The 12,886-nt window shown below is 47.3% G+C and overlaps 1 protein-coding gene and 1 pseudogene across 3 annotated transcripts; both read right to left on the bottom strand.

Annotated features, from left to right (window-relative positions):
• Positions 1-4,470: 4,470 nt before the first annotated feature.
• On the bottom strand, positions 4,471-9,862 carry LOC113982136 (endonuclease domain-containing 1 protein-like). 3 transcript variants are annotated; one of them, XM_027710118.2, is made up of 4 exons: positions 9,669-9,862; positions 9,148-9,249; positions 7,196-7,515; positions 4,471-5,135 (listed from the first exon to the last, which is right to left on the bottom strand). In XM_027710118.2, exons 3-4 carry the CDS (start codon positions 7,478-7,480, stop codon positions 4,590-4,592), a joined length of 831 nt encoding a protein of 276 aa, XP_027565919.1. In that variant the 5' UTR covers positions 7,481-7,515; positions 9,148-9,249; positions 9,669-9,862; the 3' UTR covers positions 4,471-4,589. The 3 variants fall into 3 exon arrangements, with proteins under 3 accessions (XP_027565919.1, XP_027565910.1, XP_039239432.1); XM_027710109.2 differs by lacking the exon at positions 9,148-9,249; XM_039383498.1 differs by lacking the exon at positions 9,669-9,862 and having other exon boundaries at positions 9,148-9,631.
• A 564-nt stretch (positions 9,863-10,426) lies between these two features.
• LOC113982158 lies at positions 10,427-12,225 on the bottom strand (annotated as a pseudogene).
• Positions 12,226-12,886: the final 661 nt, after the last annotated feature.

The following is a 12,886-nucleotide window of genomic DNA, read 5'->3' as shown; positions in this document are numbered from 1 at the left end:
TCCAGTGATGAACTGGTCTCAGCTGTCCTAACTAGGACAAAGCTCTTGGCTGTGAAGGTGGTGAGACAGTGGCACAGGTTGCCCAGAGAAGCTGTGGCTGCCTCATCCCTGGAAATGTTCAAGGCCAGGTTAGATGGGACTTGGAGTAACCTGGTCCAGTGGAAGGTGTCCCTGCCCATGGCAGCAGATTGGATCCAGATAATCTTGAAGGGCCCTTCCAAGACTCAAAATGTGTCTTCTATGAGTCTATAATCCTTCATGCACTACTAAACTGGACTCATTTTCATCCACTTCCAAACGTCCAGGAATACTGGAAAACAAGTTGGTTGTCACCACCAGAAATGACCAGAAGAAGTGTGATAGACCCAAGTGTGTTTGAAGGAAGTCGTTGAGTCCTGTGGTTTATTTTGTCCCTGATAACCTGGGACTGGCATCTTAAAGTGGTTTTAAGGCAGATAAGGGACAAGGCTGATAAGAAGCAGATTCGGTAGAGCTGGGGCAATCCTTTGTACCATTTTTATCATATTTCCTCCTTTTTGATGAGGCCCAACTGGCCTGACAAAGCAGCAGTTGCAAGAAGCAAGGCCAAACTGTGTTCATGTCATGAGAAAGGGCCATAAACCACCAAAGACCCCCGGAGCATCTCCTGACTCAGTTCCACAGTGTAGCACCACACTGTGTAAAACCCCACTCCAGGGAAGGCAGTGGGGCATTCTCATGAGACCTGGAATGAATAGAACCCATCCAACTCTCTGTGCCTCTGGCCACCACTCCCAAAGGATCAAGGCTACAGACACTGAAATTGCAGGTCTCGTTGCTGGATCCACGGGTGGTGATCTCCTTCCTCTCCACTATCTATTCTTGCCCTTTCCTTCTCTTTCCTTCTGTCTTCTCCTTAGATTTTTTCTTCTTGACATTTCTATACTTTTATAGAAAACAACCAAAATGGCTGCAAACATCCTTTCCACTGCAACCCAGTTGTTTTAAAATAAGCCTGCCTCGTACAGACACTGCTCATTCACCATCATGTCGACCTCAATCATCTATTAGAAGAACTAAGGTCATTGGATGAGCCCCACAAGAGCTCAAGAAACTCCTGCTGAGTTTCAAGACTCAGCAGGAGTGAAGAGGTTGGGGAGCGAGTCAGATGGAGCCCCATGAGGTACAGCAGATTTACCTCAGCCTGAACCAGCACCAGGAGTGGGCTGTGTTGGCATTTGATCCCAGGAGAAAAACCCATGGGGGCAGGGACCTGGGGCACAGGGGCTGTCCAGCAGAAGGGTGTCAGAGTGATATTCCTACTTTGTCCTCCTAAACAGCAAAATATCCTCTTACCTCTCTAAGCTATCCAGCTGGCACAAGTGAGTGCTACTGCTGCTCTTACCATGGCAATGGAGACAACAAGAGCACAAGTCCCTGGTGCTACCAGGCACTACCAGGGTCTGTGCTGGGATCTGGTTCCCTGTGCTCAGGTGTCCAGAGCCACTGCAGATGCCCTTGGGGAACCTGCCTGGCCTCTGGCTGATGGCCCAGATGGGTTTGGTGTTCCCCAGGATTCTGCAGCACATCAGCCCCACCGGGGCTCTCACACACCTCAGGGCACCTCAAGGGCCCAGGGTGCATCTGTTTATGGAGCTGAGCCAGGCCTGGATCTCTGGTGGCTGGGATCAGAGCTGGGACACCCAGCACACCTGGAGACATCTGCGTGTTGCTGCCTGACTTTGCACCTCAACCCCACCCACTGTTTCAGTGCAACCCCCAAAGTGGTTGGTCCAGGGTGAGAGATGAGACACTGTAGGATGGTGAACAACAGCTGCTGAGCTGAGAAGTTGAGGCTCAAGCTGGTACCTCTGGAAGTGACACAGCTTGTGGGAGCTGTTTGCAGCCTGATCCACTTGGTTCATGCCCATTCCTAGCAGAAGTAACTGTAGTCTGATGGGGACACTTTAGTATGTGATATGTCACTTTCAGGTTGGACTTGGACACCTTTCCTCCTGCAAGGATGCTCTGGGGACTGTGACGTCACTAGGGGATTGAGATTTCAGCAAGAAGCAAGTTGTGGTTTATATATAAGATGACCCTGCAATCCAGCACTGGAGCAAATGATTTTTATTGTGAACTACTCAGGAACTACATGATCTGGCATGCACTGATCTTTTGATTGACACATTGAATACATTGATTATATTGAACACTGAATACATTGAACACATTTCACAAAATCATTTAGCCTTAAATCTGCAGAAAGGTTCAGAAGCAGAGCAGAGGATGAAGTTATCCAAGCAGTATATCACAGAAATTTATCTCTGACTGGTCTCCTCTTTTATTTGATCCTGCAATCCTTCCACTAAATCCTGCAGAGATCCAATAATTTCTCCCTCTGCCTGTTTGGTGGCATACCTCTCCTTTTGGGCAACTGTTAAAGCTGCTTCAAAAATTGCACATAAATCTTCTTTACCTTTCTCCTTTCGTACCTTTTGTTCACTTAACATCACATTTATCCATTTAACCACAGCCTCAGGGCTATACCAATTTCCATCAGCCCATTCCATGCCTGGGGAAGTCAGACAGGCATTATATTCTCTCAATTCTTACAAAATCAGGGAGCAGTCAAGCACTGACATTTCCCAGACAGTCTTGACTTGCAGCTGCTCAGATCCCTCCTGGCTTTTAATAGCCAGTGGATCACTTCCCAGCCCTCCCTGCCCAGAATTCATAGGTAGAGTGATGGAATCCTGCATGCACCCCTTTCAACCACAGCATCCTGCCCATGGTGCCAAAAATGTGATGTTCCACCTGTAGCAGGATGCTTTGCCTGGAATGGGATAAAACAACTTGAACAACGGCCTCAGTGCTGAATGGAGAAGAAAGAGACACGCTGCTCTTGCTGTGGAGTAATGCAGAAACCAGCTGAATTCATCAATCCCAAAGTTAAACATCCTGAGACTGAGAAGAAGATGAAGATGGTAAAGTACTCAATAAAGGAACAAGCAAGTGATACTACTAAAAAATTATCTAAGCCTGCTGAGCTGACACAGCTGGTCTGGAGACATCTGACTAACAGTCCATCATTTTATGCTGTAAAAGCCCAGTCCCACTTCTTAATGGCAGAGTCTTCTAACACAGCCCTTCTTGGAGAGTGTGTGTGGAGATTCCTCCCTTGCGTGGGGATGCCCCTCAAGGTCACTCCTTGAGGCTGAGTAGAAGAGATTTGCCCAGGGTCATTGGTATGGTAACATCAGTCTCTACTTAATAATTTACTAGCTTTTACTAGCCTTAATGTAACTGCTTTAGTATAATTGCTTCAATAGTGCTCCCTAGTGTACTATGTCATACTAGTAGTTATAGCTTCTGTACTGCATAGTAAATAGGTCTGATTAAGATCCTTTTGTTTAATTTTTATTATGATAAATCATTTCTATTCATGTAAACCTATCTGGTTTATCATCCTCAATCCTGTGGGACAGAGTTGTGTAAGGGTTCAATTACACCTCTATAATCCTTTAGACCTAAACCATTGACAAAATCTGGGGCTAAGATTGAACCCAGATGCACCCAGACTTCTCTCTGAGAAGTTTAGAAAGCAAGGGGTCCTTTCTGCACCTCATAACTCAACGGGAGGGTTCTCTAATAGACTTTGTCTGAAACTCCCATTCTTCCCACAACACAACCCTTAAGGGAAAGGGAACACTCAAGATTCATAAATGCTCGTGGTCAAAAGGAACTGCAAAAGTGAGAGAGTTCTCAAAAACTCACAACATTTTATTAGTTAATTACACATTTGGCACAGAAATTTGTATGTTACTCCCTGACCTACTATACAGGCACATGGCAGTGGGTACCTTTATATAGATAAGTTTCCCTGCACTGAAAACAGGTTTCTTGCTTCCTCTGCAAATTGGTTTTCATGCACAGTCCATTCTGTCAGATCTTCCTGGAAATGGGTCAGAGGGTTTTGGGGGTCTTGAGTTGTCTTGATCACCAACTACAGCCCATGCACAAGACATTTGTCCCCCTCTACTCTGCTCTGGTGAGAGCCCACCTGCAGTGCTGCATTCAGCTCTGGGGCCACAACACATGAAGGAGGCAAACCTGCTGGAGTCCAGAGGCCACAAAGATGCTCCAAGGCTTGGAGTACCTCTGCTCTGGAGACAGGGTGAGAGAATTGGGGGTGTTCACCTGGAGAAGAGAAGACTCTGAGGAGAACTTAGATCCCATTCTAATACCTAGAGTGTTTTCAAAGAGAGTTGTAGGGGGATATTAGACAAGGGCATGGAGTGATATGCCCTTGGAATGGCTTTAAACTGATAGAGGTCAGGGTTAGATCAGATATTAGAAAGAAAAAATTGACTGTGAGGGTGGTGATGCACTAGCACAGTTCGCCCAGAGAAGTTGTCTGACCCACCCCTGGAAGTGTTCAAGGCCAGGTTGGACAGGGATTTGAGCAACCTGGTCTAGTGGAAGGTCCCCATGGCAGGGGGGCTGAAACTAGATAGATGATCTTTAAGGTCCCTTCCAACCCAAATAATTCTGTGATTCTCTGACATGTGGCGAAAGCTCCTGAACCTTTTAAAGCCAGGATGTGAGGCTTATTCCCGGGGACATTCACTGTCAAACAGAGAAACCTGTCCCCTCCCGTAGAGCTGAGTCAACGTGTCCTCCAGTTCCCCCAGCGTGAGGAGCTGGACCTGGTTCTGGTCGTTCTCGGCAATGACCGCCCAAGCCTTCCTGTGGTTGTTGTCCACCACGCAGCAGGCACTCGACCAGATGTAGCTGGGCTTATTAACCCTCCCCTTGGCAATATAGTTGTTCCCAGGCACAGCACCCACGATGACGTAGGTGGTCTCACAGCCCTGGGTGTTCCTGATCATCGTTCGCTGCTCGTAGTTGTTCCAGGCGCCGCCGTTGAGTTTCTCATCCTGGGGCACTATGTTGGTGAGGGTGAAGGTAGCCATCCTGCTGCTGTAGTTGAAGTGATGGCCATTGGGGTTCAAATGGCCACGGTTCAAACCCGTCAGGTTCTTGTAGTCTTGGAGAATAGCCTGGCTCTCGCTGAGTTTCTCTAAGCTGACATTGTAATGATTTATGAGCGTGCACTCTTTTTCCATAGTTTTGGGATAGGTTGGGCCCATCAGCTAGGCAGGTAAAAAAGAGGAAAAGGTGTTACTACTGGGGATGGGAGTAATGGAGCAGGTTTCCCTGGATCAGAGGTCTTTAGGTGTCAGGAACACATTTTTTGTCATCCCAGTGTATGTAAATATATAAATACATAAATCCAGAGAAATCCTATAGCTGCCCTTCCTGGATGAACACAAGAGCTTTAAGGCAAAAGATACTCAGAGTCTGACTGCTCTCCTTTTGACTTGTGACCTTTGTGATCCAGCCTGCAGCCTGTGGTGGGAGTGTGGCTGGATGCATGAGACAATGAGCATTTTCCACTTCTAGAATTGAAAGGTGACTTTAGTGAGACATATTCCCTGTCACATCTCGTTCCCTTTTCACCTGTCTCCTCATCCCATATCTGCCCGAGTGTCTTCTCACTATCCAACCTTAATCCCCTGCATCTAATCACAATGTCACCTGCCTTGATCTTTTCTGCATTTTCACAAGAGTTGTCTCAGTCTCTATGAAAGGCTTGCATGCTTTTTTAATCCAATGTGTCAGCATATAAGTGCTTTCCAAGCTCAGGGAAAACAAGGACTCACATATCCTCTTTGAGGGCTGGGTGTTTTGGAGGTAGACAGGATGGGGAAGAGGATGAGCAGAAAGGCTGTGGTGCTCCTAGAACTTCCAGGAGGAGAAAAGGACTCAGCCCCATCTCCTCCTCTCCTTCTCTACCCCTTACTTGGGAAGAAGTAATTTGGCTATTTTACCAGAACACTGGGTGAGAGGACAAGGACAAATGGCTTCAAACTGACAGAGGAAAGGGTTAGATTACATACTAGGATGAAATCTTTCCCTGTGAGGGTGGTGAGGCACTGGAACCTTTTGACCAGAGAAGCTGTGGCTGCCCCATCCTTGGAAGTGTTCAAGGCCAGGTTGGATGAGGCTTGGAGTGACCAGGTCTAGTGGAAGGTGGCCCTGCCCAAGCAGAGAGGTTGGAATAAGATGATCTTTAAGGTCTCTTCAAACCCAAACCATTCTATGAGTCTATGATTGCACGCTTTTATCTCTACTAAATGTGGAGGTTGCAGTGGTGCAATACCACATTAGTTGCTCAAGTTCCTATAAGTAACAAGTGAAAACGTTTTTTTATTTCATAACTACAGCACATTTCTTTTCATCTTTAGGGAAACGTATTGAGCCTTTCTCTGGAACAGGGCATATGGCTTTCTTCTGTCGCTCATTTTGACCTGAAACCCGTCTGCTACTGTGTCCTCAGCCATACCCTGAATTTCCTGTCTTTCTCTTCCATAATTTCCTTGGCCTATTTTACTGAAGGTCTGAAGTTTGTCTGAAGGAAGTTTGGGAGGACTCTGTTGCTTGTGGAGGTCTGTATTTCTGATGGATTCTTCTGAACCAAGCCTGAGGCAATGGTGCTCAGGGGCAACTGGCCATGGCTGGAGATCACCTCGTTCTGACTGGACTGACACTGATGCTCCTCACTTTTCACTGCCCGAAATATCACTCAATACATTCCCCAGGTGTTCACCAAATCCTCTCACCACTCAATGGCTGTGCCAAGGCTTTTTCCCTGGACCATCTCACTCAATAATGAGTTTCTCTCCAGTTCTCTCATGTCATTTACAAAGACTCTTTGACTGTGAGAAATTAAGCTCTGTCAGGGATGCAAAACAGCTCAGGGCAAAGTGGAGATCAGAATCCAGCAGGACTGTTGGTCCCCCAAATTTAGCTGCTGTTGGATGCCTTTTCCCCATCACTGACTCTCCCACCACAGCAGGGCACAGACAGGGAGGTCATTTGACTTTGGAATGGAATGGAATTTGCCTTGATGTTGCTCTCAGGTCAATGCAAAAAAATGGGCACCTTTGGGATAGGACTCATCCTCCTGCTGCTGTCTCAGACACATCAGAGGAATCATGTGGTGCAGGTGTTTGAATTATATGAATCTCACTCAGTGGCTCCATTTATGTGTGTGTGTATGGGGGTGGGTGGAAATAGAAGTGTTTATTTAAATACTAATGTTCATGTTTTAATGTCTGGAGGGTGCCATGCTGTTAGAGAGGACACTCACCTGGGGCTCAACCAGCCACCCTTGAGGTCGTTTGCCGGGTCCAGGCTCGTAGATGTAAGCAGAGTACACGGGAATACGCTCCTTTCTGTCGTACAAGGTGGCATAGAAATACTGGTTCTTGTAGCGCTGGCAGATCCAGGCTGGGTTCTCTGGCTCCAGGGCTTCATTTGGGGGAGTCTCCCGGAAGAAAAACTGAGGACATGAACTTTCAAAGGACGTCACCACCTCACCCTGTCCCAGCCAAAGGCAGCTCGCCCAGACCTGCAGCAGCAGCAGCCACAGCATCGTGGGAGGATTTCAGGTGAAGGGCTCTTTCTCCCCTGGGAGGCAAATGCAGAGGGACACTCAGTTTGGAGAGTCATGGCCTGCAGTCATTTTTGTGCTGGTGGGACACAGTTGGCAGAAGAGGGGACTACGAGAGACCAAGGAGGGGATAACTTCTGTCCTCTGGGATATGGAAAAATCAGCAGGGCAAGAAGGGTGTGTAGGAAGATGACTGGGGGTAAAAGGATAACAGTATGGAAATTACAGGGGAAAATATGGTTGATACTCCCTGGATGGAACACAGTCAGCATACCTGGCCTCCTGCACACAACACAATTTAAGGGGACTAAACAGTGGGTGGAGCAGAGCAGAAACACCAGGGCCAGGCTCTGTCGAAACCCTTGCAGAGGAGGAACCTCAGTGGTACTTTCTAGCTGATAAACTGCACAGCAGCTGAAATCCGAGGGAGATAAAGGAAGATGTCCTGATGCTGAATCAGCAACTGTGGTGCAATCACTCTCCTTGGACTTACACATGTCCCCATCCCCTGGTTATCTCTAGTACTACACTGAGATATCCACTCCCAAGGTACAACCATTTTCCACTGAGTAATATGTATGAGTAAAATCACACAGGCTCCACCTAAATGTAAAGAGATAGTGTAAAAGTGAGTTAAAAATGGGGAGAAGTGAGGGAAGACTCCATCATAACTTCTGGGATCAGATGATGGGCTGAACCTGTCTTCTCCCCCATAGGGACACCTATTGGGTAAGGACCATACTCTGTGAGGGCTAAATGATTATCTCCAGCCAGCTTTTTTGGGAGATTAGAGCTTGTTGGTGTGTTGCTTTGAATTAATGTATTGCTTTGAATATAGTTTTCCCGTCAGATACTATCACTGATTATCTTGAACCTTAACCTGCCACACAGTGTTATTAATAAAAAGTGTTATTGTAGAATCATAAAATCATAGAATATACTGAGTTGGAAAGGACCAATCAGGATCATCGAGCCCAACTCATGGCCCTGTGCAGGACACCCCAACAATTCCATTGTGTGCCTGAGAGTATTGTCAAAGCACTTCTTAAGCTCTGTCAGGCTTGGTGCTGTGATCACTGCCCCGGGGAGTCTGTTCAGTGCCCAACCACCCTCTGGGTGAAAAACCTTTTTCTGACACCTCACCTAGACCTCCCCTGACTCAGCTTCATGCCATTCTTGCTTTCTTCTGCTCTGAGGGTCTTCCCACAACAGAAACCTGCAGCTGGGCATGGATTCTGCTCAGTCACCTGCAATTAGTTCGTGGGGCATTTGTCAGGGAAATAACAGCAATGCTGCACTTCCTACAAGTCTCTGCCCCCATCCAGGTTCACACAGATATGCAGCTCTTCCATTCAGGTGCTATACTGAACCTGAGATTGTCCTGGCTCTCAGCCGACAATGGGATATTGAGCTACTTATGCCCTTGTTCTCACCCAAGACATCTGGTCCTTTATCTCCCTACAGACCCTGGAGCTGGTCAGAAACAGAGAACAGAAATCACAAGCAGTGGCTTTTTACAGTGCTCTTCAGAGCAGGACCATCTCTGCCCCAAATCAAAAGAGAAGTTCCTGAAAAGTTGTGTTGCGAAACCCCCTCCACGACCTTAAAATATATCTCACTTAATATCAGATAGATAGAAACCAACTTACCATGGGAAAGAGCAGCTCAGGACTCTGCTCACAGCCCCAGAGTGGTAGAACGCTGAAATGTCTCTGCTGCAGTCTGAGACTGGCTGTTTATATATGATCCCCCTGGAAGGAAGGTTGTGAGATTTCCCACACAGGGTTTAGAGTAAATTTGCCCAGGAGTGCAACCGGCACCTGTGTTTGTCCAGAGGTCTTTTGCAAGGTCATGGGTGGAATTTTGGTACTCAATAAGCTCTGCACCACACCTCACCCCTCCTGATTCTTAGTCAACATTATGGTGTGAATTTTCCAGGTGACTTGGCTTGAATTTCTCTCCCAAATCCATCCTTCTGTCCTTGCCCTCCTTAATACAAAAAGTTAAAGAGCTGCACAATTCAGTGCATGCATAACCTCTCATTTCTCCATGGAAGGCAGATGGTGGAGCTCAGCAACTCCAGCCTATGCTTTGTCTGATCTCTTTATTCCAAAGCTAAGGAAACACTTGAAATATTGGAGTCAATGTTGAGAAAGGAGCAAGAGCTTACCTTGAAGCAGAGTCTCAGAACAGGCAACTGAGCCGCTCCTTGCCTCTTCTCCCTGGAGAAACAGTTGGCTGATCCCTCAGGACTCCCACTGCAATATATGCCCCGTTGTAAATCTGCCCCTTTTGATAAACAGGGAATTCCACAGAAAAGAGAAGTTTCCTGTTGTTGCTCAGGGGAGATTTGTTCATGCCTGCCCAGAAATGGGGAGACAGTTGCTATTTGCAAGTTCCTCAGGATATTTCCCAGCTTGACTGACTTGCAGCATCACGTGTCAGGAGCAGTTAACTGGGTCTGGTGACTTCCCTGTCCATTTCCTCATTCCCCACGGGCTGCAGCTGCTGCTGCAGCAGAACCTACATGTGTCTCTGTGCCCAGCAGAACATCTCTGGTTGCATTAGACTGACCAGCCTGCCTCTGAGTACACTCAGATGTTCACAGTCTGCTGTCCTACAGCCTCTCAGAATATAATTAGTATTGTCAGGCTACGTATTTTTCCTTGCCTAATTGCAAGTGTTTTGTAACAACACTTAGTCATGCTGCCAGCCTAAGGCTGGGAATGCTCTGGGGCACCTTAGAGTTCCTTCCACTACCTGCAAGTGCTACAAGAGAGCTGGAGAGGAACTTTTGTCGTGGGCTTGGAGTGACAGGGCAAGGGAGAACTCCTTTAAAATGAGAGATGGCAAGTTTAGATCAGATATTAGGATTAGATTTTAGTCTAGAGAAGAGGAGGCTCGGGAGGACTTCATTGCACTTTACAGCTACCTGAAAGGAGCTTGTAGTGAGGTTAGGGCTGGTTGCCCAGAGAGGTCGTGGCTGCCTCATTCCTGGAAGTGTTCCAAGGCCAGGTTGGATGTGACTTTGAGCAACCTGGTCTAGAGGATGCCCGTGGCAGGGGCGTTGTAACTCTATGATCTTTAAAGTCCATTCGAAACCAAACCATTCTGTGATTCTCTGATTCTATGACATTCAGCAAAACTCCCTGAGCCTTTTACACCCAAGATGTGAGGCTTATTCCCAGGGACAGATGCTGTGGAACAGAGACACCTGTCCCTCCCACAGAGCCGTGTCAACATGGCTTTCAGATGGCCCATCTTGAGTTCCAGGACCTGGCTCTTGTCACTCTCGGCAATGACCACCCAAGGTTCCATGTCCTTGGGATTCTTATCAAGGCAGGCACTCGACCAGGTGTAGCTGGGTTTATTAACTCTGCCTTGGCAATATTCCCAGGCATATTCCTTGGCAATGTTTCCAGGCGCAGCACCCACGATGACGTAGGTGGTGGTACAGCCCTGGGTCTTCCTGATCATCATTTGCTGCTGTAATTTTTCCAGGTACCACTGTTGGGTTTCTCATCCTGTGGCACTATGTTGGTGAGGGTGAAGGTAGCCATCCTGCTGTTGTACTCGAGGTGATGGCCATGGGAGTTCAAATGGCCCCAGCTCAAATCCATCAGGTTCCTGTAGTCTTGGAGGACAGCCTGGCTCTCGCTGAGTTTCTCTAAGCTGACATTGTAACCATGTAAGAGGGTCAACCCTTTTCCCACAGTTTTGGCATAATTTGAACCCATCAGCTTGACAGGTAAAGAAAAGGAAAAATTGTTAGTATTGGGGATGGGACTAATGGAGCAGGTTTCCCTGGAGCAGAAGTCTCTGAGTGTCAAGCACACTATTTTTTGTTCTATCAGTGTATGTAAATGAATGAATTTGAGAGAAATTGCCCCTCCTGGATGAACTAGAGCTTTTAAAAAAAAGGAAGTTTGGAATCCTGCTGTTCTCATTTTGACTTGTCACCTTTGTGATCCAGCCTGCAGCCTGTGGTGGAGGTATGGGTGGATGCATGAGACAAAGGAGCATTTTCCACTCCTAGGTTTGAAAGGTGATTTTGGTGAGACCTTTCCCCTGCCACATCTGGTTCTCTTTCCTGCTGTCTTCTCCATGCCCAACATCTGCCCAGTGCTCTCCCCAGATCCTCCCACCCCCATTCTCTGATTCCACTTGTGACTGCTACAGGTGTACCACACTCCAAACACCAGTGTTTGCCTTCTCTAACCCCATACACAGGAAGATGTCTTGTGGTGATGGTGTTTGAAGTTACATGAGATGAATCCCATCCAGTGGGTCCTTTTGCATGTCCGTGTAGGAGGGGTGGGAGGAAATACAAGTGTTTAGTTAAATGCTGCAATTCATGTTTTAATGACTGGAGGGTGACATGCTGTAAGAGAGGACACTCACCTGGGGCTCAACACACCGTGTTTGAGGTCTCTTGCCAGTTCCAGGCTGGTAGGTGTAAGCAGAGTACATGGGAATACGCCTGTTTATGTCATACAGGGTGGCAAAGTAATAACTGTTGCTGTAGTGCTGGCAGATCCAGGCTGGGTTCTGAGGCTCCAGGGCTTCATCTGGGGAGTATTGCCACAGAAAAACTAAGGACATGAACTTTTAAAGGATGTCACCACCTCGCTGTGTCCCAGCCAGAGGCAGCTCGCCCAGACCTGCAGCAGCAGCAGCCACAGCATCGTGGGAGGATTTCAGGTGAAGGGCTCTTGCTCCCCTGGAAGGCAAATGCAGAGGGACACTCAACTTGGACAGAGTGGGTCATGGCCTGCAGTCATTTTTGTGCTGGTGGGATACAGCTGGCAGAGAAGGGGAATGTTTCCACTGCTCATTCATTCACAACTAAATTGGACTAATTTTCCTGCATTTCCAGAAGTCCAGGAATACTGTAACAACATGTTACAGTATTAATGTCATGTTACCAGAAATAAGCAGAAGAAGCCATGGACTTGTCCTCATACCCCTAGGATCAACAAGCTCATGGTTTTCCATTTCACTACTTTTTTATAAAATTTATGCTCCAGTCCTCAATAACTGGCACTGCTCTGCCTTTCATGTCAGCATGGGCATTGCCCACGTGTTGTCCAGAGCTGTGCACTTCCCACATGGAAAAGGGCTGTGAGTGATGTTGAAGGAGCTCTGTTGCTCATCGATCCAGCTCCCATGGGGTCTGTTTTGTAAGACAAACCTCCATTTCTTCAACCTGTAAAAAATCCTATTGGATCCTCCAGTCTTCTCCCAGTTGGGAGCTCAGAGGTTCCTAGACAAAGTACTTCTGGTAAGCTTTCCATGTCATGTTTGAAAAGAAGCAGGACTTGCAGCACTTTCCTAGAGAAATTGTTCCAAAGTCCAGATCTGGCTTCTCCCCAAGGATGTTCTGATTTC

This window comes from Pipra filicauda, unplaced genomic scaffold, assembly GCF_003945595.2.
Source record: "Pipra filicauda isolate LSUMZ 115617 unplaced genomic scaffold, ASM394559v2 scaffold311_size1313980_pilon, whole genome shotgun sequence".
Taxonomy (NCBI): domain Eukaryota; kingdom Metazoa; phylum Chordata; class Aves; order Passeriformes; family Pipridae; genus Pipra; species Pipra filicauda.
The sequence above is the reverse complement of the archived record's forward strand: the minus strand, read 5'-3'. Positions and strand labels throughout refer to the sequence as shown.

Excerpts from the sequence above, each read along its gene's own strand:
- LOC113982136 (XM_027710118.2), bottom strand. The coding sequence starts at position 7,480 with ATGCTGTGGCTGCTGCTGCTGCAGGTCTGGGCGAGCTGCCTTTGGCTG. Across the intron at positions 5,136-7,195 it reads GGTGGCTGGTTGAGCCCCAG|CTGATGGGCCCAACCTATCC; the intron begins GTGAGTGTCCTC and ends TTACCTGCCTAG.